The 27,975-nt window shown below is 38.2% G+C and overlaps 3 protein-coding genes and 1 long non-coding RNA gene across 7 annotated transcripts in view; 3 read left to right on the top strand and 1 right to left on the bottom strand.

The window, feature by feature from the left end:
* The window catches only part of LOC124875855 (solute carrier family 22 member 4-like), a 50,896-nt gene extending 49,186 nt beyond the window's left edge, over nucleotides 1–1,710 (top strand). The window contains exon 2 of one of the 2 annotated variants that reach the window (XR_007040153.1): nucleotides 35–445. The gene's annotated coding sequence lies outside the window, so the exon portion shown is untranslated. Of the gene's footprint in view, nucleotides 1–34 lie in introns of both variants that reach the window. The other variant, XM_047378253.1, reaches the window with a different exon arrangement.
* A 4,898-nt stretch (nucleotides 1,711–6,608) lies between these two features.
* Nucleotides 6,609–10,036, bottom strand: irf1b (interferon regulatory factor 1b). Of its 2 annotated transcripts, XM_047378425.1 has the most exons (10): nucleotides 9,883–10,036; nucleotides 9,267–9,361; nucleotides 9,022–9,121; nucleotides 8,751–8,918; nucleotides 8,595–8,635; nucleotides 8,276–8,408; nucleotides 8,042–8,155; nucleotides 7,877–7,905; nucleotides 7,564–7,678; nucleotides 6,609–7,370 (listed from the first exon to the last, which is right to left on the bottom strand). In XM_047378425.1, exons 2-10 carry the CDS (start codon nucleotides 9,351–9,353, stop codon nucleotides 7,264–7,266), a joined length of 894 nt encoding a protein of 297 aa, XP_047234381.1. In that variant the 5' UTR covers nucleotides 9,354–9,361; nucleotides 9,883–10,036; the 3' UTR covers nucleotides 6,609–7,263. The 2 variants fall into 2 exon arrangements, with proteins under 2 accessions (XP_047234381.1, XP_047234382.1); XM_047378426.1 differs by lacking the exon at nucleotides 7,564–7,678.
* Nucleotides 10,037–11,169: 1,133 nt separating this feature from the next.
* LOC124876826 lies at nucleotides 11,170–13,419 on the top strand. Its single transcript, XR_007040381.1, has 2 exons — nucleotides 11,170–11,324; nucleotides 11,534–13,419. It is a non-coding gene; the product is annotated as an uncharacterized LOC124876826 (long non-coding RNA).
* Nucleotides 13,420–19,677: 6,258 nt separating this feature from the next.
* Nucleotides 19,678–27,975, top strand: part of acsl6 (acyl-CoA synthetase long chain family member 6) — a 52,157-nt gene continuing 43,859 nt past the window's right edge. For both annotated transcript variants that reach the window (XM_047379561.1, XM_047379559.1), the window contains exon 1: nucleotides 19,678–19,825. In XM_047379561.1, the coding sequence (XP_047235517.1) occupies nucleotides 19,780–19,825 (46 nt within the window). In that variant the 5' untranslated portion in view covers nucleotides 19,678–19,779. The remainder of the gene's footprint in view (nucleotides 19,826–27,975) is intronic.

Here is a 27,975-nt window from a genome sequence, read left to right as displayed (position 1 = left end):
ATCTTTAATCATGATTTTTTTTTCTTCTCTTTAGAATGGATACCAGTTTCCAAAGGACAAGATTGCTGAGAACTCCCCACATCTATGTCTGCTGAGACAAAAGGAAGGAAAGGAGACTGAGACAGATTGTGGGCATCATATATGCCTGCATAATGTACAGTCAGCAAAAATAGAGGGCATTTTAGACATATAGAAAGTTTCACATGTTTTTCTGTGGTTCTTGTTGTTCGTTGTGGATTTGGGGTTCATATTGTTAAGTGGATACAGTGTCTAGCCTATGTATTCATACCTCTTGAACTTTTTCACATTTTGTCTCCTTACACACACTTCGACTCATTTTAGTGTGACAGACCAACACAAAAGACCATATGATTGTATAATTGTGAAGTGGAAGGAAAATAGTACATGGTTTTCATGTCTTTTACAATAAACCTTGTGAAAAGTGCATTTGTAATCATTTTGTTGGGATTAGAACTACAAGTCCTTTGGGCCAAGCCCACAAGGTGTGGCCAATTCCAGCCCTTACTGTATGTGCTGTGCATGTTTTGGATGTTCCACTGGTTCAACACACCTGAATCAAATGAATGTTTCTTTATGAGGAGTCATCAGAACTTGAGGACATGAGTTCTTGAGCAGGTAATTCAACCGTTGATTTAGCTGCATTGGACCAGAAACACATCTAAAACATACAGGACAGGAATTCTTAAGGACTGGATTTGGCCACCCCTGATTTAAGCATTCCACTGTTATTCTGACTGTATGTTCCGGTTTGTTCTGTCGGGAGACGAACATTTCAGAAAAAAACATCCCCACAGCATAATGCTGCCAACATCATGTTTTACCTTAGGGATTGTGTGTTCAGAGTGTTCGTTTTCCGCCACACACAGTGTTTCACAAAGTATAATTTTGCTCTTGGCTGACTAGAGTACCTCCTTCCACACATTTGTTGTACCCCAGACAGGGCTTTTGAAAAACTGTAGAAGGGCTTACTTATGGCTTTCTTTCAACGTTTGCCAAAGAGTCCCGACACTCTTTCATTAAGGCCAGATTTGTGGAGTGCACAACTATTAGCTGTCCTGTAAACGGATTCTCCCGCCTTAACTTTGAATCTCTGCAGCTCCTCCAGAATTACTGAGGGCCTCTTAAGTGCTTCTTGAAATAATGCTGTCCTTACCCAGGTTGTCAGTTTAGGTGGATGCTCATGTCTTGGTAAATTAGGAATAACTTGTCTTTATGCCTGACTTGTTTGGTGTGTTCCTTGGTCTAGCAAACATCTGATGTCTTCACAGAACAGCAGGATTTATACTGAGATTTAATTACACACAAGTAGATGAAGATGAAGTAGATGACTCCTGAATGCAACTGGTTGCACCACATTTTATTAAGGGGCGTCTGACTAAATGAACCTAGAGACAAATGCAAGGCATACCTCTTACACTTCTTCCGTTTCTGTTCACGATTATCCACTACTTTGTGTTGGTCTATAAATAGCACTTTAATACCCTATATGGCCTGTATTTTTTTATATAAGTGCTGCTGACCTGGTGTTTTAATAAAGGACTTCACCCTCATTGGACCACATATATACTAAGTGTATCATGTCAAACATTGCACACAATCTTCAAAAGTGTTAATATTATGGAATTAGTTTATGATTGATACACTGATTACCCATTTACTTTGCTAAGAATAAAAAAATTTTAACCTTTTTATAATGGTGCAATGTGTTTTCATTTCATTTTCAGGTTTAAAATAACTTTTCAGTTCAGTTTTTAATACTTTACAGTTTAAATAAATATACAGTTATATTCAATAAATCAGAATAGTTTGGAAAAGTCAATTTATTTCAGTAACCCTATCACTTCGTGAAACAAATTATATTGATCATTTACAGAGAGAGTGAGGTTTTTAAGCCTTTATTTCTGTTAATTATGATGATTTTCCACCTACGGCTGATGAAAACACATTAAAGATCACAATATTATGACAGACCAATAAAAAAAAAAAGATTTAATACAGAAATTTGGGCTTAATGAAAAGTATGTTTAATACATGCTTAAAGGTTGTTATATTCGAAAAGTGCTTCATCACCTCATCGGAATGCATATTCTAATTTATTGAATATGACTGTATATTCTTAGAGATAGCAACAGTACTAGTGGCAGTCACACAGAAAATTGCACCGTGTATTCATCTGTACGTGAAAATTAAACTTTAGGATCCATGTTACACTTTTCTGTAAGGCTAGTCAAAATCTTAACGTTTTAAAGTGAGTTTCTTGCAAATTTTGCATCATTTTTTTAATAATAAAATATTAAAACTTGCCAGTATGGTAATTTTTATACAGTATCTGTAAAAACAGACTTCATTATTCTCACTGATCTGGGAATAAGTTTGTAGGTTTCCAGGCAGCAGAATGGTTGAAGCCAGCAGTCACTGCACTGAAAGACTATAGTCTCAAGTCCATAATCTTATAGTTAACCAGATATTGCATAATCTTTTAACTAAATCTGCTACAAATGGAACTTTATTACACAACAGTCATTGTTCTTTTGTTTGTCTTTTCCTTAAAACTGCAGAAATAAACAGATTTTGATCATTTTTCTCTAGAAGAAAGTTTTTGTCATTTAATTTCTCTTTTTTAATATTTTTGTTTTGTGCTAGCTAAATGTCTAATCCTATTTATCTGTGGAAAAGAAAGCATAAATAGCAAATATTTACCTTAACCTACAAGATAAAAACAAAAATGCGTTTTCCAACTGAGGTCTACATGATTGGATTGTTTTGAATATACATTTCTGTATAAAAACTGGATCTGTTTGTCTATTGAAGTGCCTTCTGATGACTTATTCTAACTGAACACATTATATATTATATTATGTTACTCCTTTTGACTTTAGTTAAATGCTTCTTGTAGCCATTTACGAGTGAGTCTCTGACGTCAGTCTGAGGAAAGTTAGCCTCACTTTCAACTGTGAGATTTTTAACAGGTTTCTTGCATGTGCACCCGGTATGTTTTGGGTCATTGTAATGTTGCAGTGTGCAGTTCTGTTTCAGCTTTGATTTTTCTTTTTTACAGATAGTCATACCTCAACTGTAGTAGTCTAATTGTCAGGTTTAAAGAGGGCGAGTCTTTTTCAAATAAAATTGATATCCTTCTGTCAACAATAATACTATATTATGGACAGTATGGAGAGGGTGGTATATATCTGAAGGTTCTGAGGAAAACCAACATCTACCAGAGTCTGCAGGTGTCCTTTTATTGGTGCTCCATTGAGAGTATCCTGACATACTGTGTATGCGTGTAGTATAGCAGCGGCACAATGGCCCAGAGGACAGCGCTTCAGAGGTTCATAAAAACCGCACAGAAAAAAGTCAACTGCCCTCTCCTCACTCTGGAGGGGTTAGTTGCACAGTTCCTGGCACCTCAAGAAGGCAAAAAGCATCCTAAAGGACATCCTGGACACCTTCTTTGAACTGCTCTCATCAGGGAAATGGTACAGAATTTTAAAAACAAAGACAAATAAACTAACAGTTTATTTATGCTTTTTTCCTTTAGTTTTTTAATGCATTGATTGGATGGCATTTTTTTTTATTGTACAGGTTACAATGACAGCAAAAATGATTCTAATTCAAAATGCTGAGTTCTCGTTACATGTATCTGATGTGATACACCTGTGTGTTAATTTAAACATTGTATATGATAATAAACATGGAGGTTTTTCTAATTTATTCCTCACCACAAATTGCATTTTGTTGCATTTTTGGAAAACGTTTTAACATTTTTTATTATGTTTCATAGTTTGGTTTGTTACATTTTTCAGTATTGTTTGAATTGAAACGAAACATCTTAATACCCAAATATGTTGAAAAAACACACAGGCTTTTATAGGGTGACCTAGTTTTTTCACATGGAGGTATGAAAGTAAAAGCATTTATCAAACCTACTGTTCATAAATGTGTCCTGAAGAACACAGTTCCATGTCAGACAGCTGACAATGCGATAAATCCCATTTACACACAAAGTGTTATAATCTAAGAGTGCCTTAGTTAAGTTTTATGTCTTGCACCAAAATAAGGCAATGACACTATTTAAAAATTGGATTATTTGCTAAATGTAAATGAACAAGAAAACAATGCATGTCCAAAATAGAAATTTATGTATTAAACTTCTGCGGGTGTAATAACACGTATTCACACATCATTTTTGAGGGCCCTTCAATTCAATGGCTTGTCTTTTTATCCGAATGATACTAAAGAGCGTTTCAGGAATTTGTTTTCTAATTACATACACAGAAATAAACAATACACTTGTTTTGCTTACTGATAAAAATCTTTGGCAAGATTGAATATAAATTATGTACTCTACAGCGTTCTTGCTGCTGCTATTTCTATAGAAAGCCAATATTAAAAATCCATCCATGTTTGAGCACAGCTGGCTGTAATTTTGCATAATTTCATCTAAAATTGGAAATCTGCATAAACGGAATCTGAAAAACTGTAATAGCATTAAACGTATTATGTGGGTACACATAATACATACAAACTTGATTTTTACCTTATACTTCAGATTGCAGTCCTTTAGTTTTTTGTGCTTTATGTTTTAGTTTACTTTATGATAAAACGTTTTAATAAAACAAAAACGTGCTATAATTTGACATTGTTTAAACCTGTTTAGAAGAATAAAAAATAACCCGTGTTAATAGAGTTTATAATAATAATAATAGATTTTATTTAAAATTACACTTAACACAAATGGTTTGTGTAACCCTTTATCAGTATAACTTCATGCTTCTCCTCCAGGATAGGCAGCTTTTGCAGCATAAACACAGCTTTGCTGCTTGCATGTAGGAGTCTTAATTGATAGCATCGCTAGTCCCTACTGCTGATTCTGGATACATTGCTATAGAGCCAATCAAAACCCAAATGTAACTAGACATAATGAAGTGAAGACATTTGCAAAGGACAAAAGATTTCTTGAAACTATGTAAATATCTATATTATATCTATAGCTTTACCTTCAGGCCACCGCTACAGAGCACTGTTCACTAAAACCAGCCGCCACAGAGACAGTTTCGTCCCCCAGGCTGTTTCTCTGTTGAACATTCAATAGAGTACAGAACAACAGCATACAGATGTTGCAAATGCACCTTTTTATTTATATATGTGTATATTGTACATTGTAAATATGTATATTCTGTAATGCAAAAACAAAACCAACGAGCAAAGTGTACTGGAGTCAAATTCCTTGTTTGTATGTACGAACTTGGCAATAAAGCTGATTCTGATTCTGATTCTGATTCTGATATGCATGTCGTAACTGGGAATAACCAAGAAAAAAGGACAGAAAAATTAAATAAAAGCAAAAAAACGTGTTATTTTAAAAAATATTTTAAGTAGCCCAAGAATATCCAGATTTTGTTATATTTGGGTTTATAATTACAAAAAAATGCTAATAAACATTCAGCTTTGGTCCAGGCATAAAAAAAAACTGTCAGTCTTTTTACCTTTCATCAGTTTACAGGAAATGCTCTATTTCCCCTCCTTCTGGTCTCAATGAAAGACTGGAATAAAGTCACATGATGTAAGGTAAATTATGTTTACTCAGCTAGGAATCCAAGATCTCAAATGGTTATTTTTGGTTGAGTAGCACACTTTACTATATTTGCCATTTAAGTGCAAATACAAGGCTTCTCATCTTGGTTCAAGAAGCAGGAAACCTTTCCAGGAATCATAAACTGAATGGGTGAGAAACTACAGAGACAAGTAAATTAACAGTCCATCAAATGTACCCCACAGTCATCCACAAATATCTAGACAAACTTGAAAAGGTTTGTAAAAGGCATGAAAAGAATTTGTCAACCAAAGAATGAGATATAATTGCACAAGCATAATTACCAAGGATAAATTTCCTACACCTATCATATTATTTTAGTTGTTTGAACTACTGTTGTTTATTCTCACTTGAATGTTCTCAGCATGCAGGGATGTTTATTATGCAACAGCGCTGTTTCTTCAATAGCCATGGGGTTTACAGAGGAACCCCAGATGAGGAAGAGAAAATACATGGAGGAACTGTTTGTTTAATAAACATGTACTGTGCATTGGTTAATAACTAGCCACTTAAAGGTTACATGGTGAAAATTGGCCAATGCAGTCCTACTTGGTATATATTTATAAATAAATAGCACAGGTGTCATTTTGAATGTTATTCAATATGTCTACACTATTTTATAATATAGTAACAGTTAGCCATCTGCATATAGTGTATTTTGAATTAATGTTAAAGAAAGTATAATTTAAACAAATGCTATAATTGCTATTTTTAGTCATTTCCTACATTACGTTATATGGTATCACAGCAGTTCATCATCAGCATAATGTGCAATCAAAACCAGTCAGTCAGTCAGTCATTCATTTTCTACCGCTTATTCCATAGTGGGTCGCGGGGGAGCTGGTGCCTATCTCCATCAGTCTATGGGCGAGAGGCGGGGTACACCCTGGACAGGCAATCAAAACCAGTTTGACATTTTTGCAGACCAGTGAAACTACAGTTAATTTTATGTTTGGGGCAGCTGAATTCTGTTTCTAAAGTCAATAGTCATTCATATTTTAAACCATTTTTTATTTTGTAAAAAACAAACAAACACAAGTATATACACTTTTTACAAATCCCACAAACAAACATTAAGAAGTGCTTTCACATAAAGTTGACAGGCTAGTCAAAAGAATTGAGATGTAAGAATGCATTTACCCCATTAGCAAAAGTTCACTTGTAAGTCTAACGGAAACATTTGCTAATTATATGGCATTATAACTTAACTACTTGCTAAATGTTTAGAGCAGTATGTAGTTTTTTTCATTTGTTTTTTTTTGTATTTGAGGTAGGTGTCCCTCCAAATTATTGACAGTTGTGGATCATGATGTAATGCCGGCCTGAACAAAATCTGTACAATAAAAAGTCAAAACACCAAAACTGCTTTGAACCAGCCAAAACCATAAAAGCGCAGCATCTGTGGTCCTGTAACACAGAAGTGTTCTTCATAACTTCACATCGGTGCATGGGAGAGATGAGGACAACTGTCTCTAAACTGCTACAAAGAAACAGCAGAAATGAGAGAGTGGATGGCATTTTAACTTAATGTGGGGGGTCAAGTCTCTGGAAGGGGGTGGAGCAGGGTAGAGGGATGGAGCTTGTGAACAGGAAGAGCTCTAAAAACAGTCCAAAATTTTAAAGCGTCCTCCTGTCCGGTCATGGAGAACTCAAATCAAGGATGGGATCTCTTGATAAAAGCTGCTCCAGATTTCGTTGATGGGGCGGAGGTCTGTGCCCAGTGTTGTGTACTGTGGAATGTCGTCCAATTCTTCTGCTGCAAATAAAACAGAACATTCTAGCATGAATGAAGGTGACAAGATGGATACATTTGTAAAATTAGAGCCAAATTTTCATTAAAACTCATCTGCTTGCTAAAGTCATCCACTGCTACATAAAAAACCTGATTCTAATTTTACATGTTTAAAACTGCTGTAGAGTAAATTTCCTCATTGGTTAGTAGTATTTACCTGAGGAAGATTCACTCCACTGGCTCTCTGGACTGGTGCATGCTTCATTGTGAAGGAATCCCTTAATGTCTGAACAGTTCGTCCACTGTGAGTCTTTCTCCAGTATCTTGCAAATCTGTAAGAGTAACACCGGATTGATTATGGACTATACTTTGACCAACTGGAGATTTCTCACACCAAGTATTTTTTTTAACAATTAGCTTAATTGTTTTAATATTAATGACGCCAAACAGGCAGAAAGAGACAAAAATGGGTATTCCTGCCAATGAAAAAATGCATGCAGTTAAGAGTAAGAGCTGAAAGTAATGTTTACCTCAATGATGTCTTGGGGAAGGTCGTATTCTGGAAGATCACAGCGAATAAGCAGGGAGAGAAAAAGGAAGTGGTGTGAGTATGATGGTAAGCTAATATTCTATCTAATAACCTTGCATATTTTTTATATATTTTTCAGTGAGGAAAATATGTCTTGCTGTCTTACCAGAGCTGTGTTCAGGAGAAACCTCAAATCTGTGGGAAAGGTTGAACTGCATAGGATCTGTCTCAATCTCGACTAAGAGGGACAACTCTGGAACTTCAGCTGGAGACTCAAACTCTGCAACAAGAAAACAGCATTAATTTCCTTGTTGTTTAGAAAATCTCATATTTAAAACATTAAGCGTTTGCATATATAGAGAGAGTTTTCCATAAATGTTTTGCTACACTTTTCACTCACCTCCATGGTCCATGTTTACTGTGCTGTCTACTGTGCTTTCCTGAGTGGACATGGTTTCCTCAGGCAGACACATGTTTACAGGAGAGTGGGTTTCGCTGTAGTCTGACTCCATCTCTTCCTTGACTGCTTGTCTCTGCAGAGACAAAAAGATGAAATCAGTGAGTGTTTTTTTTCTAAAACAAAACACAAGGAAATACATGCTCTGTGATAATATTTACATAGCCTAATCTAGGTCAGCGTGAGAGTGGTATCATTTGAATAATCTCTAATAAGATGAAAATAAGTGCCACTATAGCTGCAGCACATTGGCAGTATTTACCTTCTTTCTCAACTTGGTATCCCTCGACTTGTTTCTTTTGTCTGTGCAGAGGAAAGAAAAAAATGTTAATCACTTTAAATCTCTCTTTTTCTAATATTATGACAGCAGAAAGAAATCTACAGTAAAAATCATGAAGTAATGAGTAATGTTTCTCACCTCTACATTTTGAAACCGCAGGCAGCATTCTGAAGACCCGCATGGCTTGGTGGCCTTTGTTGATGCTCTTGTCTTTCACCTCCTCAATGTCAGGCAGGGAGTTCATTGCACATCTGAAGTTAGCTTTCCAAGTTTTGGGATCGCAAGTCTGGCCCTGGGAATATTTACCTGTAGAAACCATTAAACATGATGGTTTGATATCAGTTTTTCTCCCAACAAGATCACATATTTTTTACCAATACAGCTGAGGTGCATTTTCTTGCTTGCTCACCTGTGTGGATGGCCCATTCTTTGAACAGACAGGCGTCTTTGTCTAGCTCCCAACCATGTCGAGCAGCATGCTTCCAGGGAATGGAGAACATTGTCTTCTCCTGCAACATAAAATTTTAAAAATTTGTATTTTTGCCATACAGATATCTTTATATGCATTTGCTTACTCTTGCTTTAATGAGTTTTCTGCATAAAACGAGCTCTATCACAAATGGTCATTGGTTCGATGTCTCATAAGACTCTTACCTTATCCACCCAAGTTAGACCGCTGATGGTGTTTGATTCGATCATCTTCTCCAGCCATGGTCTCATCCTCATTCTGGACACAGGCATGTTTATGCCTAAAATACACAGCAACACAAGAAAAACACGACTAGCGTTAGATTAAGACGGAAGTCGAGTTTGATATACAGTAGTGAAAGCAACTGAATTCCCCACATCCGCCTCAGCTTAGATTTATAGCTGCCTGTTGGCCGCCCAAAAAAAAGGTGAGAATGAGTTCATCCCAGGGTCGCAGGGCGCGCAGAGCGGGGAGGTTTGGGGGCGTTTACATGTAGGAGTCAACGGCATTTGTTATAATGTTGCACCCAAAAAAAACATGCGGCTTATCTGAAATTATTTTCCAAATTCACAGAGCTTCGTCTTGAGGTCAAAAAAAGTGTTTTAAAAGGTATCTCAACTCCTCCTGCGCGGCTGGAGGCGCACGATGCAAATATTTCCGTCCATGAAATTGGAGCCATATTCAATTCATTGTAAGCGATAAATGCGCAAAGTAAAAATACATTTTTTAAAATCAACGCATGCACGTAATATCCTTCATATAACTTTTAAAAAAGTGATTAAATCCTTTGGAGCCACTTACAGTGTTTGCTCTTTTTACGATCCGAGGGGAAAAGGAAGATGCGTAAAAATCAGTAGTGCGGAAGGTCCGAGTTTCTTTGTAGGTCAGCTTCTTCTCGTTCGTGAGTTATCCTTCTGGATAGCTTTCTGGCACTGAGTTGAGCACGGCGCGGTCGGGTGTTTTATATTGCTACGCTGGTATTCCCCGGCCGGCCCAGAGGGTGGTTCACACTGTAAGAAATATCCAAACTGTAAAACGACGCACCTCTTGTGACTTCAGAATACGTTTTTATAAAGCATTTGAGTATTTTATCGTTTATCTATGCCGGGGATTTTTTGTTATATGCTAAGGCATGCTCATCTAGGTCGTGTTTGCCAGTTTTTACCTAAAATGTTTCTTGCACAGCTTCGGAATAGAGGAATGAAGGGACATCAAAGCAAATAGTTTCAAAATAAATGTTTAATCAACAAAGAAGCATTTGATCACTTGCAAACATTTAATTACTATACATGTATTTAAACATATGTTTTAAAAATCCATTTTAAAATGCAATAAGAAGATGAAAATAATACTTTTATTTGGACTCGGCGACAGTTTTTACATTGGTTGCGCGACAGTTTTTACAGTGGGCTGCGCATGCGTTTGTGAGTCTCTTGTTCAGCAGTGGAGCTGTTTCCGAGAAATCACACTGTTGACTGCAAGTGGGAAGTTAATAACATCAAGGCTTGAATTCAGTAGCCCGCTGCACGTAATCCGTTGCATAAAACTAAATTACCTGAGCTGGATGACACTTGGCAGAGCTTTATATATCTGCTGGACGTATAGCACCGTGCAGATTTATTCAACATTCCAATAGTTGTAAATGTTCAGTCAGTCAGACAGCAAATCACAAAAGCTCTATGTTTTATCGGTATTGTTATCATTGGCAATTGGACTGAATTTATACAGCATACATTCATACACCGATAGGCAGATCGGCAGACAACTTGGGGTTAAGCGCCTTGTCCAGGGACACATTGACAGAAAAAACTGGAATCAAACCCACAACTTTTGGATTGCAAGATATATATATGTATATTATTATTATTATTATTATTATTATTATTATTATTATTATTATTATAAAGCAGGTGCAATAAATGAGTTCAATTAAGATATTCCTTGCCCTTTTGAATGCTGCCCCACACTCTGGCATGACAAGCGTGCTCATGATACACCCTTTAGTATAAACAGCCGACGCTGTGAGAAGTAGGGCATTTACAAGAAATGCTGCAGTAATTTTGCTCTGCCGCTGGAGGCAGACTGACACAAACTTTCTTACAGGAAACACGTTCAGAGAATGGAGACATGAGGAAGCTCTTCTATCACCCCCCAGACACATCTTATCAGATCTTATCTAGTAACACGTCATTCTCGCACGAACGCTTAGATACAAAGTAAAGCGCGCCAAGCAATGCAATGAGGTGAAAAGATGCTCATAGTTCATAACAATCAAAGGGTTTTGTTTTTAGTATGCTACTCTCGGTATGGGGGTGTGCGTGTGTAAGTCTGTGGGTGTCGGTGTGTGTGAGTGTATGAAAGAATGCTATGCTATTTAAAAATGTTTGCACGCTTAAAGCATGTGGGAAGCCCCATAAATGCCTTTTCACATCTCCCCCTGCTGTCCTTACAGTGGGACTTCCCGAGCGGCGTGGATCGTGGCCGCGCTCTCGTCTCCACTGCGCGCGCTCAGCCCCCCTAGCAGGGAAGGGCAGGGAATTTTCCTGCGGAGTTTTTCACCGGCAACCAATTGTGTGGGATTTCCCGATGAAGACAGACAATTTCTATTCCATATAGGGGGTGTGGGATCCTCCCGAGTTTCTGCCTTACTATTGTTGGAACACTGTCAGGGAGCTCAGTGGAGAGAAGTGGAGTAATTCTAGGAAATCACTGCAGCTGATGTAACCCATGTCAACTTTTAGTTTTTGTTTCTTAGTTTATTTAGCTATTCTGGGGAGTCACCAGGAGTTTATTAGAGAGCATTTGTGAAGAAACGGCATCACGAAGAACAAATAAACAAGATAGGGATGAAGATACTGCGGACAACTCTACAGCAGAGTTAGGTTTTAAAACTTTTTTTTCTTTTTTTTTTTAATAACTCAGCGAGCACTGTTCCAATTCATAATCTGTAGGTGGAAGTAGTGCAAACTGCAAACCTGTGAGACATGGAAATCCACTTCAACTGACAGACTGGGCAAGGATAGCTTTAATCAGAGATGCACCCACATGGTACCTGTTGCAAATAGCTTCAGCTCAGGTGTGAGAGGGTGTTAACAAGCAGACTATTAGTGATCTGGCCTTAACAGAGCACACGGCAATCAAATTAAGGAAAGTGGTCTCATCAGATTAGATGACAACTAAACGTTTTGGCCTGCATGCAAAATGCTTCGTTTGCTGGAAAACTCATAGGAAGATTTTCTTCAGCAGTGACAAGGAGGTGGATCAGAGTTGATGGGAAGATGTATAGAGCTAAATACAGGAAAATCATTGAAGATAACCTGTTAGAGACTACAAAGGCAGAAAGACTGAGGGTGGGGTTCAGGTTTCCAATGAAACTAAGCATAAAGCCAGGGCTATACAGGCATGTCTATGTGTTAGAATAGTCTTGTAAAAATCCAGATCTGAACCCAACTGAGATTTTGTAGTAAAAAAAAAAAAAAAATGTTTTCACAGACAATCTCCACCCAGTCTGACAGAGCTTGAACCATTTTGACCAGTAGAATGAGCAAAAATGCAGGTAGAGACATACCCTAAAGGATTGGTAGCTGTTATAGTAACAAGACATGTGGAAAGATTCAGGGGGTATTAATATCAGCTTTTACTATTATTGTTATTTTAATTTTTTTCTAGTAGTAGTAATAGAAGCTTCTAATTATTATTATTACAATCCCATTGTTGTTGTTATTGGATGACATCTTGTTTTAAATCCCACTTCAACAGTAACTACTTATTTATTCATCATTTCTGAGTTTCTAATCATTATTTCCAAGTATGGTTCAGCCTTATTGGCAGTTTGCAGCAAAATGCACTGAAAACTCTGCATGCTGTGTCAGTGAATCTGAACATTTAGGCCACCTGAAGGGATAAAACTGTAACTTGAAGCTTTGGCATTAGGTGCTTGAGCATCCGATCTCTATCCCCACTGGACCATCTGCTTTGACAACTCAGTGTCACTGGATCAGGCCGAAGCCCTCATTTGTCAGCCACACAATGACAGCATAGGCTTGTACAGGTGGGAAATTGCAAGCAGGGATTACTAGAAGAAATATTTGAATTTTAGCATTGATCTGTAATACTTTGTAACAGCATCTGTTGCAAAGCAATTTAAGGGATCCTGTTTTAGGCTGCATACCAGCTTCAAAGACTGCTTTGCAATCCAAAGTGAATGCCATTCATGTGATGTGCTTCCTGCTACTGCATGGCAGCACAGTCGTGTCAAACAATGCACTTTTTATTCACTGTAAGCATCTGTATAGAGTACCATTGTTTTAGCTTTGATGAATAAACTTATTTCTCACACATGGTTTGTGTTTCTGATTTTATTAAGGGTATTTATTTAATATTTTTGACATCAAAATCAAAACAACTTTCACTTCCTAACCATTTATATTAGATAGGTAAAAGAGAGTGTAACATGGTTGGAGACAGAGTGAAAGGTGTAAGGAAATAAAAGGGAAACAGAATCAGTTTCCTTGGCCTCTTCCTAAGATGTGGTGTTTTTCAGAAAAGTTTATTAAAGTTTAGCTCCCTCTTTAGGCAACTCAGTGTATTGTTTTTGAGAGCTGGAACTTAAGCATGCCTGTTATTGTTAGGCAGAAAAAGTAAGAAAACCTTTCTTAGTGCAACGTTTTTGCTTCTGAAATTCAATATCCTTGTATCTTTGTTTGCTTAGTCCTATTTTTTTATTAAAATTTTTAATTTCAGTTTATGATTTGTTAACATTACAATGCAAAGTTATCAATTCCCAACCTGAAAAAAACAGGAAATGGTTGCTTCTAAGTCGAATTGAGCAGGATGTAGAATAATGAATGAGTGTAATTGTCCCGGCTGTTTCCATTGTCTTGCTTCCGAATGTTACATTTTGCACTTTTACCATTTGGCAACCACATCTGCAGCTCAGGGCTGTCGTTTGCCCTCTGTAAACTCCCTCCACAGGTTAAATGTTAGATATTCCTGATTTCCTGCAGATGACTCTAACATATCCAGAGTCAGAAAATGTCACACTGAGGTGCACCACTTTTTAGGTCCCTTAATACACATTAAATGTGATTTAATTTCTTTGGGACAGTATAAATTGCGTGTCTCTCAGCTGGCACTCCAGCTGAAAAAGGGTGGTTAATGGTTAAAGAGAAGGTAATAAAACATCATGATGCTTAAGGTCAAAGTGGCATCAGTTAAAAGTGATATTCTTTGAATGGTGGTTTTATCTTTCATGCCGTTGAAAAAAACGAAACAGGGTTGACAAATTACACTGCTAGACAAATATGTCACGGTGTTCCTTCTGCAAATATAGGGATATGCTTTTTTGTTGTCTTTAATAGATAATCCCCTCACTGTTTCTGTAACATTCATGAAACATTCACGAGACATCGGTCAGAATGTTTTATGTAGGAAACTCTATTACAAACATTAACTTGGCCAGAAATAAGCCTTTGGAGCATCAGTTATCAGGTTTTACACATGGCATGAGTCAGCAGTTTATATATAATATGGTAAGCCCAAAACAAATTGTTACATTCAGGCAAATTACCCAGGAGTAGTTAAAAATTTAGTATTTTTCTTTTTGGTAAGTGCTTTTACTTTGAAAGGTTTTTTTTATTGATTCTTCAACAATTTGCAGGGTTTTATGTTTTACCTGAACTTGTCCTAAAACTAAGTAATTTTCTTTTATCACAAAATACAACTCAAGATTTTTTGGACCTCTTTGATTTTGTGATGACAGTTTCCTGATTTTTCCTCTGCCCTATTTCTGCAGATTAGCCTAAAAATGCATGCAGAACACCTAGTGAAAACAAACTGATTGGCAATGTTGTGATTATGAATTTGAATATATTATTTAATATTAATATTTTAATATTTTATCAAATAATATTTCGGTCTGTTAAGGGTTGTCCTGTGAATACCAGCCCAGTAAGGCGAAGGTATTAGGACAAAATAGAAAGGTGTGAGACGAGCTATGACATTATTGAACATCAAAACTCTGTACAAACATGGAATGAATTCACACAATTTCTTAAAATACAAGAATTTATTAACAAAAATAAGTCAACTCAAAGTCAAGCATATTTCAATCAACAAACTCTTTACTATGCTAAAACAATCCAACTAAAGTACCAAGCAGAATTAAAGAATAACGAAGACTAATGGACTATGTACAATATAAACAAGTTGATTAAAGATGATTGGAAACCATGACCAAAAAGAGTGATGCAACATTACCATGCAATGTTATTTATGTCTGAGAACCAAGGATTATCTTGAAGAATCTTGAAGTGAAGTTAAGTTAGTCTTGGAACAAATTTAGGCAATAATCAGCAAACGTTTAGGCAACCATTCACAATGCAAGATCAGATACAATATTATTTTAATAAAATAATATTTTAAAGAATGATCTGCTGAATAAAACCAACCTTCTGGATGACTAATTCTCAACGGTGTCTCATTAGCTGCCTTCATTTATTAAAATAACATTTAAAGAAATATTATTCAGGAAATAGGGAAACAATATTTAAGGAAATATTATTTTGAATAAGAACCAAATCTTTCTGGAGAAACTGGGCTTAATGGTGTTTACTTAGTTTTCAAGTAAAAGAAGTAGAAGAAAAGGCTACTCAAACAAACGACAAATTTAATTTCACCTACACTCAGACATGATTACTACTAGTTCCATATAATTAAGTAATCATTTAAATAGAACCTGTCTGACAACATTAGGTAGAGTAAAAGATCAAAACATCTTTTCACAATCTAGAGAAATTAAGAAGTCACTGATATTATTCAGTCTAAAAAGACAACCTTTTTCAAAAAGAGCATTGTACAAACATTGGGGTGTTGGCATGTAAGATAAGGTAAGTTTATTTCTATAGCGCTTTTCAGTTACGAGACACTCAAAGTGCTGTACGTACAATTACAATACAATCACAAAGAAAATAAACACAGATACAGACACAGGAAAACAAATCAAATGATACTACAATCCTTCCAAGAAATCTAAACATCTATGAATCCCTCTGAGAAATCTAAAAATTAATAACAGTCATTTGCATCCATTGAAATTTAACAAAGCAATCACTGAGTTCTAACAAAGGAAGCTGAGTCACTGGTGTAAATCAGCCTTTGTTCACATTTTTAAGAGACTAGTATTATTTTCCTTTCACTGGTAAATCTAAAAATCTATGAAAAGGAGAAGAGATGAAGAAATGAAATCCGCATTTAGGTAAAAATAAGGACCATGGGAAAGCAACACACATGAGCAAAGATTTTGCAGGGGCATGGTGGACTCATGAGGGTGCCAATATTCAAGTATGATCATGTGTGCAAAGAATTAGACTGTCAACACTGACGAAGGTGCCATTGTCCTTGACGAAGAGATGGAAGTTTTATCAAACGGCCATACAGTTCAGTTCACAGATGAGGGGGGTTGCTGGGGCAGAGCGTCGTATTTACAGAACATCCAGGAGAAATGTTTTGATAAGAACCCTGTGAAGGCCATATTGGGGCGCCTAAATTAGACAAACAATAAATGTTCTGGTTCAGGCCGGCTGCGATTTTCCACCTGCCATTATCATGTAGTTTAATGTTAGTGTGGTCTGGGGCTTTGAAACGAATGTTGGTTTTAAGAAGGACCCAAGTGCAGGCAAAAATTGGCAAAGAGTTCTTTATTAATAAAAAAAGAAACTTACAAAATGGTGTGGCACAAGGAGAACAGGGCATAGAGCACCAGCAGAGAAAAAGAAAGCAGAAAAAGAGAACATGGCAATGCAATGAAAGAATGCGGCAGTGAACAATGAGAAAACAGGAGCTTAAATACTGAGGCAGTGATGGAAGATGACAAAGGAACTACATGAGCTAATAAGAAGAAATTTGAAGAAGTCATGGGAGAGTGAAAGCAAAGAAGCTGAGGGAGGGAGACTAATTAACACAAATGGAGCTGAACTGAGATGCAAGCAAACACTAGATCAAAGGGAAAAGGCAAATACAAACCTAATTAATTTGAATACACAGGCAACAGAACACATGAAATAAGTAAAAAACTTAACCTTAAGAACTAATTTGGCAAAATATTATTTGCAATAATAAACACAGAGAAATGAACTGAATAAGGCAAGGACTATGGAACATGAATAAACTACAAGGAAACTGTGAGAACAAAGGCAGAAAAGAACCAAAACCCAAACACCTAAGGATGATGACAGGCTGCATTGCTTCTTCTGGACCTGAATAACCTGTAGGAGTTGATTTAACCATGAAATCTGCTTTCGACCAGAATTTCCTTAAAGAGGACTATCAGATCATGACATTAAGCTCAACCTCACTCTGATTGTGCAACAGGACAGACTCAAAAAAGCAATTCCACCTCTGAATGGGTTAAAAAAAGTCAAGTCCAGAGTTGAATCTCTTTAAGATGCTGTCATACAACTTTAAACAGAGCTAAAGGTATTGCCAAGAAAACATCTTTACTGGGGCTTGGTTAAAACAATCTACAACAAACACTGAAACATTCAGAGATTTTTAAAGACCCAGACATAAAAACCTGCATAGACACTGTAACTGTGGAAAACACACATAGGTCTACCCAACAATAAGCCCTGGATGACCGGAAAGTCCAACAGCTGCTAAAGGAGAGAAACATTGCCTTTAGGTCAGCCAATAAGGGTCTCTACAGGATAACTCAGGCAGTCCTGTAGAGCTGAGTAAGGCTGCTGGAGCCGACGGCATCCCAGGACACATAGTGAGGGTCTGCACTGATCCCAACTGCTGTGAGTCCTCACCAGGACATTTAACATTTCCCTGCCCTAATCCACTGTCCCACCCTGTCTGAAATCCTCCATTGTGCTTAAAATGCTTAAGAGACATAACATCAGACAGAGACGGCTGGTGTCTTTTTCTCGGTGCTCTATTGAGAGTTTATTGACCTACTGGATTTCTGTGTGATACAGAGCTGTACAGTGGCACAGGGGAAAGTGCTTCAGAGGGTCATTAATGCAGCCCAAAAGATCACTGGCTGCTCTCTCCCTACATTTGAAGAACTTCACAGTTCCCATTGTCTCCAAAAAGCCCATAACACCATAAAGGGCACTTCTCACCCATGTCACACTGTGTTTAAACTGTTACAGTCAGGAAGATGCTAAACGTCCATTAAAGCAAAGATAAGGAGATTAAAAAAAAAATGAAATTAAAGCCCCTTAAAAATATTAGACATTAATATGTGAACATTTCTTAATAAGGACTGAATAATAAACAGGGGTGTCCTGATTCTCCTTCCCCTAATGGCTATATGTTAAAAAGCAACATTTCAGAATCCTGGTATGTTATATTCAATATACTGAGCAGGATTCTTTTTTTTTTTTATGAAACAAACAGCCCAGAGTTTTCTTGCACTTTGATTCCTGTGCAAAATATATCAACTTTGTGCCATCACCTAACCCACTTTCACTCTACTTTTGTCCTGCAGTCAAATCACAGGTAACATGATTAAAATTTACAAACTAAAATGAGATAAAAAAGAATAGAGTATTGATTGTAACTTGAATGGCTGTCCTTATTGTGCTTCTGCTTAACTGTTTTCCACCCATGGTGCATGAATGAGCAGCTTAGCACAATTTTTTCCATTGTGCTTTGAGTTTAGTTTTTTTTTTTTTTCTGCCTAAGGATGAAAAAGAGCAGGTCCTTACCAGTGACCCACTTAATAAGGTGAGTCAGCGGAAGAATAAGACAGAAGATAATGTCCTCCACTGAGGGAAGACGTGGATAAAATTAGACAGCAAACTGATAAAATAAATGTCTGAGCTGCAATAGTAACCCATTGATATATGTATACTATGCAGTCGTGCAGTTATGTTTTTGTAATTCTTATTTCCTCCTCTCCATCTGTGTATTACCCACCCTCTGTGACTGTCAGCCTTTCTCAAGGTTACTTTAGTTCAGTGGGCGGGTCTTTCTGAACCACGTGACGCTGATGCAAAGGTATTCTGTGTCACAGCGTGCTCAGCTGCAGGGATGGCGTGATGTGCAGCGCATCCATCCCCTTTAAATAAGTCAATCAATTTAAATAAGTCAATCAATCTAAATTGTAAAAAAAACAAAAACCACCTAGACACAATAAGATGCATTTCCTTGACAAATTATTTTACTGAAATGTAATTTTACAGTACTTTGTTATAAACTAAAGATTTAATTTGTGGTTAATGATTTATTAACGTCATAGAGAAGAACAATTTTATCACTGTTCATGTGGGGGCTCGAACCGTCCTACAAGACTTTTAATGTCACCGAGGGTGTCTGCCAGTGCGCAGCGTCCAACTAGGTGAAGGTGGAAAATCCGCTGGAGGAGGGATGCTCTACAAGAAGACTGCCTGCTTCTTCTCTTTTTTTTTTTTTTCAGTCTACACGTGTCGTTTATTTTAAGGCAAATTCTGCACGCTGAGACAACCCGGCCATTCTTCTCCCCCCTGCCCGGAGCGACCCCTTTCCTTCATTTGTCGGTCTCGGATATACCCCCCCCCCCCCCTCCCCCCTTCATCCAACCAACCCCCTCCCCCCCCCTCTCCTCACCGTCCCTCCTTAATCTCCCAGATTGTCGGCGACTTGCTGCAGTCGGTGCTGCAGTTCTGAGCCGCTCCCGACCCGCACCGGGACACCTGACTCCATGAGAGAGACATGCTTGCATTCGTCCTGGTCTCTGGGTCACTCTGGATTATATTAGGTGAGTTTCACGCATCTTTTGTTTTTTATAGTCATGTTCATCATTTTTAGCCTATAGCTAGGCGATGCACCTGCGTCTCTCTCCCGCAGGGGCAGAGCCTCATCGTGTGCCATTCATTGCCGGTTTTCCGGCTTTTTTGTTTTACAAAGGCAGCGATGCTTCTATTATCACTAAAGCTGCTTTGATGAGTGTAAACCCGACACGTTTTTGCTGCTGACGCGTGGCCTGCGCTTTAAAAACGCCATCATGTATTTTTAAATTGTGCTCGGGCTACACGTGTAAAGCAGCATCGAAGCAAACCTCGACATCTCATAGGAACCAGATTTATATATAAAAACTTGCTGTATAATCCGAGCAATACTGCTTCGGTGAGATTAGCTACCTTTAACCAGGTAGGGGTGCAGTAGTTGGACATGCGCCTTAAAAGACAATGCGGACATCGACGCTTTAATTCTAATAAGACAAAACAAGTTAACCCCCCAGGTATTACATTATCGCTCTTATTATGGGCGAAATGGGATACACCTGTGCTTCTATGGCATGCCAGTTGCTAAGGTCGTGTGACATTGTGCATGGAAACCGGACACACGTCATTTCCAAACCTCCCCACCATCTATAGCTCACATCCTATGTCTTTTCGAGACTGATTTGCTGCAGTGTGCTTGCACCGAAACGAGGAAGTATTACAAGCAGACCCATCACAATTTCCTCTATTTACAGTGATGGTTGTCAGTGCGCCTTTTTTAAATGTAAGCTGGTGGTGAAAGTTAGCATTTTGTCTGAGATGTCCTCCGCCATGCATGTTCCTGTGATGGAGGGAGGGGAGGATGAGGAGGATGAGGAAGGATGACGCGGCAGAAGAGCGCGGTTGATTGGACGGAGCTGTCCAGCAGGGAGGAGGTGCTGAAGTCCTGCGGCCTACCGGCAAAACTGGACAACGCGGCGTGCTCCAGACACCAACCCCCACCCCAGTTTAAAGCCCACAGAAGCATTTATTATAAGGTGCACTGAAGCTAAGATCTCTAATATGCCTGACGAGATTTCTTTTCCTCTATCATAAAGTTTTAACGTTGTTTTACTTTAGTGTAAAGAAGTAATGTCAATAAAAGTCTTTTAATAGATGTAGCGTAAGAAACTGCATGGTTGTCAGCTACCTTTATTGGTAATTCCTCCTAATAAGGGTTGATGTTTAGAGATGCTCCAATCAGGACATCACTAGGATTCAAAGATCAGGGGGCATTACCCTCAAGGTCACACGAAAACTGCATTGCACATAATAAAAAAACATCAAACCTAAAAAGGCTTATTATAAAATGTATTATAAATAGTAAAGTTTACAGCAAAATTGTTTATTTGGCGCAGCGATTCCCAAACCATTCTGCATGTTTTAGATGCACACCTGATTTAAATCATTGGCTCTTTAACTTGCTTCTACAGAACATGCTCAGGAGGTGAATTGGTCATTTGATATAGTTCAACATTAAAGTTAGAACATACAGGTTTCAGGAAGATCCTATGCCCATCCACTATGGGGAAATGCATGGGAGATGACCCAAATATTAATTCTAATCAAAAAGGCAATGTAATTACTTTATTACTATTTATTTAAATCTGCAGTCTCGATTCTTTATGTAATGTGAAAATCTGCATTTTACTCTTGGAAAAATATCTCGAATATATTACTATATTTATTACTATGGTAATTCAGGGAGCACCCCTAAAACATACATAATGTCCATTACCTCGAGCCAGGATTTTTGGTGTTCTAATTGTGATACCTGTATTTAATTATGTGCCTATACTGATCCTTGTCTGAAACTGAGCTCTTTAATGTTTAGTGTTGTTTTGGGATGCTGAGCAGCAAAGTTCTTACTCTGCAGTCAGGTGACTGTCTAATCCCAACCTTTTATTTATTACAAGTTGAACCCAAGTTTTTTGCTATAAACTCAAACGTCCAGAGTGAAATAAGATAAAATATGACCCCTTGGCCTTGGCCCGAAATACAGTCCAAGAATGATGTCACAGTTGGGTCTGATATTAGTATCTCATCTGATCAGGCCCAGCTGTAGATGTTTTTGCAGTGTACCTAAGCCCAGAATTATTCATACCCCAAATTTAGATTTAGAGTAATCTTTTAATTTTGCCAACATGTTTTCTTTGACTGTAAGAAATAATGTTTTGGAGTAGCCCAGCAAGAGTCCAGAAATAAATCCAATAGACGATCTGTGGAAGGAGCCAAAATAAGGGTGATGGACAGGAGTTCTTCCTTGGGCTCATCACCAAAGATAAACTGTCAAAGTATCAGTGGAAACTTGCAAAAAGCTGGTCAGCAATCATAAGGAGGGTTTGATTGCTGTAATCCCAATACATGTGTTTCTAGTGAGTATTGGGATAAATACATTTTGATGTACCATTTTATTAAAAATAAAATATAAATAAAACAGGTAAATTACATTTTTGAAAGCTGATATTCATTTTACATTGTTTTAGTATCTTTTGAGAGATGGGTACCTCATTTCCAATCAGAAACAAACTTCTTGGTTGAAAAACCAAGAAGTTGGGGTTTTAAATCTAACTCTCCCAGGTTGTATGAATAACTTTTAGCTTGACTGAAGCTGTCTGTGACACATCCGATAATAACCTGGAGTTTTGATTGGTACAACTATGATAAACATACTGTAGTGTTGGTTGGAGGTAGGGTCTATTAACAGGCTCGGCCAATCAGACAACAAATGGGTTGGAAATTGGTCCCAGAAAGAATTGTTTTTGGGTTAAATGGTGGCTCCATGTTAAATGCCTAGATTGGTTTGATCCAGGACAACTCTGAGTACAATTTTTGGACCTATATGGATTCTAAATTTGTTGTGAAATTCCAATTGAATCTTTAAACACCCAGCTCAGACCTACACTGACTACCAAGTTTGTTCTCTAATATGGGTGGTTTCAAGTTAACCCATGGGTCCGATACAAGAGGCCCACGATGAGTTCAAACCCACTTTGTATCCAACTAGCCTGACCAAAATCCAAATGGGTCCCATAGTGTTAGCAGAGTAGGGGGCATCGAGGAGAGTTTCTCATGACATCTTTCACCTGCCTTCTCATTCCGACATCCTGCTGCTTCTCAGTTTAAATAATTTAATGTAATCTTCATTTAGAATAGCCCTGCACAGCATGTAATCCAAGTCTTTTACTTACTCAATATTTCATTAAAGAAGGAAAGGTAGGTTTACCACGCCTATTAGGCAGGAAGCGACTAGTAATAGTGCTCTAGCACAACACCTTCTTTAATCTGGCATTAGAAACCATATAACTCCTTTTGGATGCTTGTTTAAACGGCACAGGAATTCCAAGGAGGTTTGATTAGCCTGCAGAGTGAAGACACTTTGCATGGCACTCCTGTTGCAAAATAAATATTTATTACTGCTCACTGTTCAGAAATACTGATGACAAGCACATTTCTTTAAATCTAAATTTCTGGAAAAGGATTTTAAAACTTTCCCCTGCTAAAATCTGTAATCAATTGTAATCAATTACAGTCGTCAGACAGGATGTGCTCTGGGCCATATGAGAGCTCTCCGTCTAAGAGCCTTATTGCTGCTTCAGCATTTCGTGCTCATTCTTTCTCCTTGTGTGGCACGATGGGCATCTACTCAGCCTAAAGTGCTGAAGCAGGTCTGCCTGGCTCCCATTGTGAAGACTGTTGTACCTGCTTGGTTGAAGTTCAAACTCACTTCTGGTGTTTGTTCCTTGTTTTTTCACTTGTTGGTCTAAAACTGAAGACAGGGGTGTGGTAGTGGCATAGGAGTTAATTGCGCTGCCCTTGTAGGAGGCCTTGGTCCTTAATGAGGCTGTCACGGGTTCGAGTCAGGGCCTGTTGACTTTTGCTGCATGTCTCCCACTCTCTCCACATCATTTTCTGTCAACTCACTTTTGGAAAAAAAAAAGAAAAATAAAGGCCCCTACTGCCTAAAAAGTTAATAAAAATATATAACTGAAACCAGAAAAACACTAACACAACAGGGGTTTTCCCCCTTTAGATTTAATTGTCAGCATTCAAAATAACATGGAAAAAATAAAAAACATTGAGGTTGCATGAGACCCCCCAGAGTTAAGATTTAAATGGGTCCTTAGTTCTGATTTGATAGTCAAATTTGTTTGAATGTACAAGCTGTAGTTTAGATACGCCACCTAATGTGTGGCTGTGTATCATTTTCATGTAGTGAAGTAGAAGGTGAGCCTGTGTATTCAGTGTCGGAGATGGAGAGAGTGGTGAAGGGAGGGAGACAGGAGGGAGGGAGGGGTGTGGCAAGAGTGTGCAGCGTCTGTTAAGCTCAGAGTGGTGTGATACGGAAGCCAGCAAGGCCCAAGCTGATCCAAAGCGCTCCTTCGCTGCCCTCTTCTTGCTTACCTCAGCTTAATCTAGCTGGTGCCATTTGGTAGGTACTAGTTTGCAGAGCATGATGCGATATCCGCCTGATAACCCTTGAGACACCACACACCTTCAAACATACAGACACACACCTATACAGGCACACATTACACCTCACCGACTCCTGGACACCTCTGTAAGTGTTACTGCTTAGACCACAGCTTCTTTATTGCAGTGCTGTGAAAGCTTATAAAGCTCTTGTTTGCTTGTCCTCATTTTTTTCCCCCTAATATTTAATCTTCTGTTGCTTGTGTCTTTTCATAATTTTCCTTCATGAGTGATGACTACAGTTACCAACTGTGCTGCATCCTATGAGCAGTAGGAGATGTGATTTTTCTGTGTGTTGGAATGTTATTGTCTGTGTGATTGACCCTCAGAAAGGACGACAGGAACAAGTTAAGTTCTGTATTGCAGCAAGAGACAATGGTGATGAGGAGGTACCAAGGAATTAAATGAAAGATAAAGAACAAAGCCTAATGCACCACAATAGTACAAGCGGAACTGTAAATCATGGGTTAATTGCATTTTAAAAAGAGACAGCTGAGCCGGTGCTTTTTAGATGAATAATGTATAAATAAAGAGAAGTAATGAGGTTACTACTGGTCATGTGCCTTTGTGCTAATAAACTGTAATCTCCCCTCACTGGATTGTAATCATTGGTGATGGCCCTCGCATGAGGCGATGGGGCGGGACTTGAGGACGAGAGGTTGACTTTTCTCCCTTCTAAGCCTGAGAGGACACAGGAAGTGTGACCCCTTAACCAGCACTGAACCATTCTGAAGCTTTGGATGTAGTCACGGTGCTGTAAATTTGTACAAAGTCAAATCTACCTGAGAAAGGAAGAGAGCGGGAGCATGGCGACAAAATGAGATGATGCATAGTTAACTGAAGTAATACATTTTTGGATCGATTTATGGTGTACTGGTTTTAGATCATGCTCCAGCAGCATTTTGTATGTCATAACAATTCACAGCACAACATGTGAGGTATTCGGAGTAATGCCGGTATGCTGAAAATATGTCCATAATGTGATTGTGATATTTGGCTGGATACTAGCAGCTGTGTTTTCCACTGTTCAAGTCCATTCCTGTAGCCACATGCATGTATAAAAAGGTCAAATGTTAATTTTTGTTTACTCAGCTGTTCATACACACCATGTGTGCTAAATGTTTCACCATAAATATGATGCTGCCCCTTTAAACCTATGTCTAACTGTCCACATGTGTCAGGTTTTAAATATAAGTGCACAGAATTATCTTCCTCCTAACTGGAAATGTTAATAAAATCGACATCCTGACATCTACACTCAATATTAACTATGTTTTATCAACTAGATCCGTCATTTCACATTAAATGTCAAAGTTAGTCGACACCAATCATTATCCACTATTGTAGTCCACTTAAATAAAACCCTATATTTCGCTAGTTAGCTGCATATGTCTTGATTCTGGATTGTTTGTCACTCAAGTAAAATCTTGGATCAAATTTCATTCAATCATGGAACCAAACACACATAACTTCCTGAGTGATTTTCTATATATAACACTTCATGGTGAGCAAGACTGCGCAATATTCTATTATTTCACTTTATTTACGGTTTCCTGTGTTGAAAAATGTAAAACACATCTGTAGCAAAAAGGTGTGTTTCTCTGCTTGTCGGGCCATTAATATATGCATGTGTGTGGGTGAAATATGTCCCGGCAAGGTCTGAGTGGATGAGATGTAGAAGTTTGCTTATAAGGTAAAAAGCTAATGCATATTCTGTTGAATTACATTATTCTTTGTATTTCTGCTGTTTTTCCATCTTCCAATCAACACAACACAGCTTCCTTGTCCCTGTTGAAGAAAAGCATCTGCATAGCATGGTTCTCATGGTTTTCTTTCAACAATGGCTTTCTTCTTGCTAATCTACTCTAAAGCACAGATTTGTGGAGAGTACAACTAATAGTCCTGTTGACAGAATATCCCACCTGAACTATGGCTTGCTGCAGCTATCCATTGTCACCACCATGAAGATTTGTGGTATTCTCTTTAAATTTTCAGATGATGCAATAAACTGTGCTCTGTAAGACGTTCAAAACTTGAGATACTTTGTGCAACCTAACTTACCATTCCACAGCTTTATCTCTGGCCCGTGTGCTGTGTTCCTTGGTCTTCATGACGCTTTTTGTTTGTTAACAAACCTCAGAGGCCTTCACAGAAGAGCTGTATTTACTAATTTGGAGACTTCTGAAGACATTTGTTTGGACTGATTTAATGGTATTAGAGAAAAGGAAGCTGAATAGAAATACATGCCAGGTTTTCAGGGGGTTTATGCAATAAAAGTTGAAAACCATGTTAACTTTTCATATCTAATTCGTTTTTTTTTTTTAACCAAGTCATTGATAATTGTGTAGCAGCAAAGTAAAGACGGTACCATCCACTGGTTTAGACATGAAAGGCCCATGTGCTGAATTCCTCTTCTTTCCTCTCTCTGACAGTACATTTAAATGCACCATTAAGCCAAATTGCACTCACGGCCCTACTAGGTCATTTAGTCAGACTGCTTTCCTTCTTCCATGACACAAGCACAGAATCACAGCTAAAGTATTGACAGAAGCGTGTCCACCTGTGCTAGAATAGGTGCTGATATATCCCCTCTCAACTTGCTGGTATTGGTTTTTTTATAAGCTGGCGTATTATGTCACAGATCAGAAGAACTGATAAACAAATTAGCTGCCTGCAAAGTTAAGCTGGGAATTGGACAGCTTTACGGTGGCAATAGCTGGAGTAGATGTGTGAGCACTTTGGTCTCCCCATTAAATTCTATTAAGCACAACTTTATTCAGACTAACCTGTTCACATGTATTTTAAAAGTCTTGTTTTAGTCAAACCATCACTGTTATGTAAAGATGCTCAATCTTTCTCTGCTGTCAGGTCGATTTAATATCACTGTTTGTGAAGGTTGTGTGGCTAACAGCATTTGCAGCTTGCTACAACATGTCTCACTGACTCTCAATGGCCAAAGTCAACAAAAAAAGCAGCTTTCCAGTCGCATTATAATATGAGCACGGGAAGTGAAGGAGCTAGTAATAAATGGCACTATTCAAGATATAGTTTACTTAGTTTATGAATGGAGCAGCTCTCCACAGTCCCAGAGATTTGATGTGCCCAGTCTGAGGCCGCAATGCCCCTCAGGCCAATTTCAAGTTCTTCACAGTGTCACTATAAAAGCTTGTGCAAAACTGTGGGAGCTAGGTCTTTCAGCTAAATGCAGCATGGGCAGGGAACATAGCATATTAAAAATTGGTTTAAAAAATAGTAAGATTTGCACGGCCGTAGTTCAGTTCTTCAACACAGCTGTCCCAGGTTCGAGTCCCAGCCTGGCGAACTGTGCTGCATGTCTTCGCCCTCTCTGTACCCCTGCTTTCTGTCTGCTTACTTTCAGAAAATAAATGAATAAAGGCCACTAGTGCTGCAAAAAGAGTTTTTAAAGACCTGCAAGGTCTTTAAAAATTCTCATCCTAATGGAGGTCATTCATGTCACTGATGAGGTTTCTGCAGGGACACTGTTGTCCCTCCAGCTGAAGCAACAGTCCTTGTAAAGGGCAGTGGCGATGGATTTCAAACCCGGTGTTTGGACATGTTTATTTGGATATGTGTGTGTCCCTGGGATGTGTTATTGAGGTTACTGCAGGACAAAAGGGTCTTTTGGATGTGTGGATGTTGTTTATGCAAATTA

The sequence above is a fragment of the Girardinichthys multiradiatus genome, chromosome 11, assembly GCF_021462225.1.
Source record: "Girardinichthys multiradiatus isolate DD_20200921_A chromosome 11, DD_fGirMul_XY1, whole genome shotgun sequence".
Lineage (NCBI taxonomy): Eukaryota > Metazoa > Chordata > Actinopteri > Cyprinodontiformes > Goodeidae > Girardinichthys > Girardinichthys multiradiatus.
This window is presented reverse-complemented; position numbering and strand designations above follow the sequence as displayed.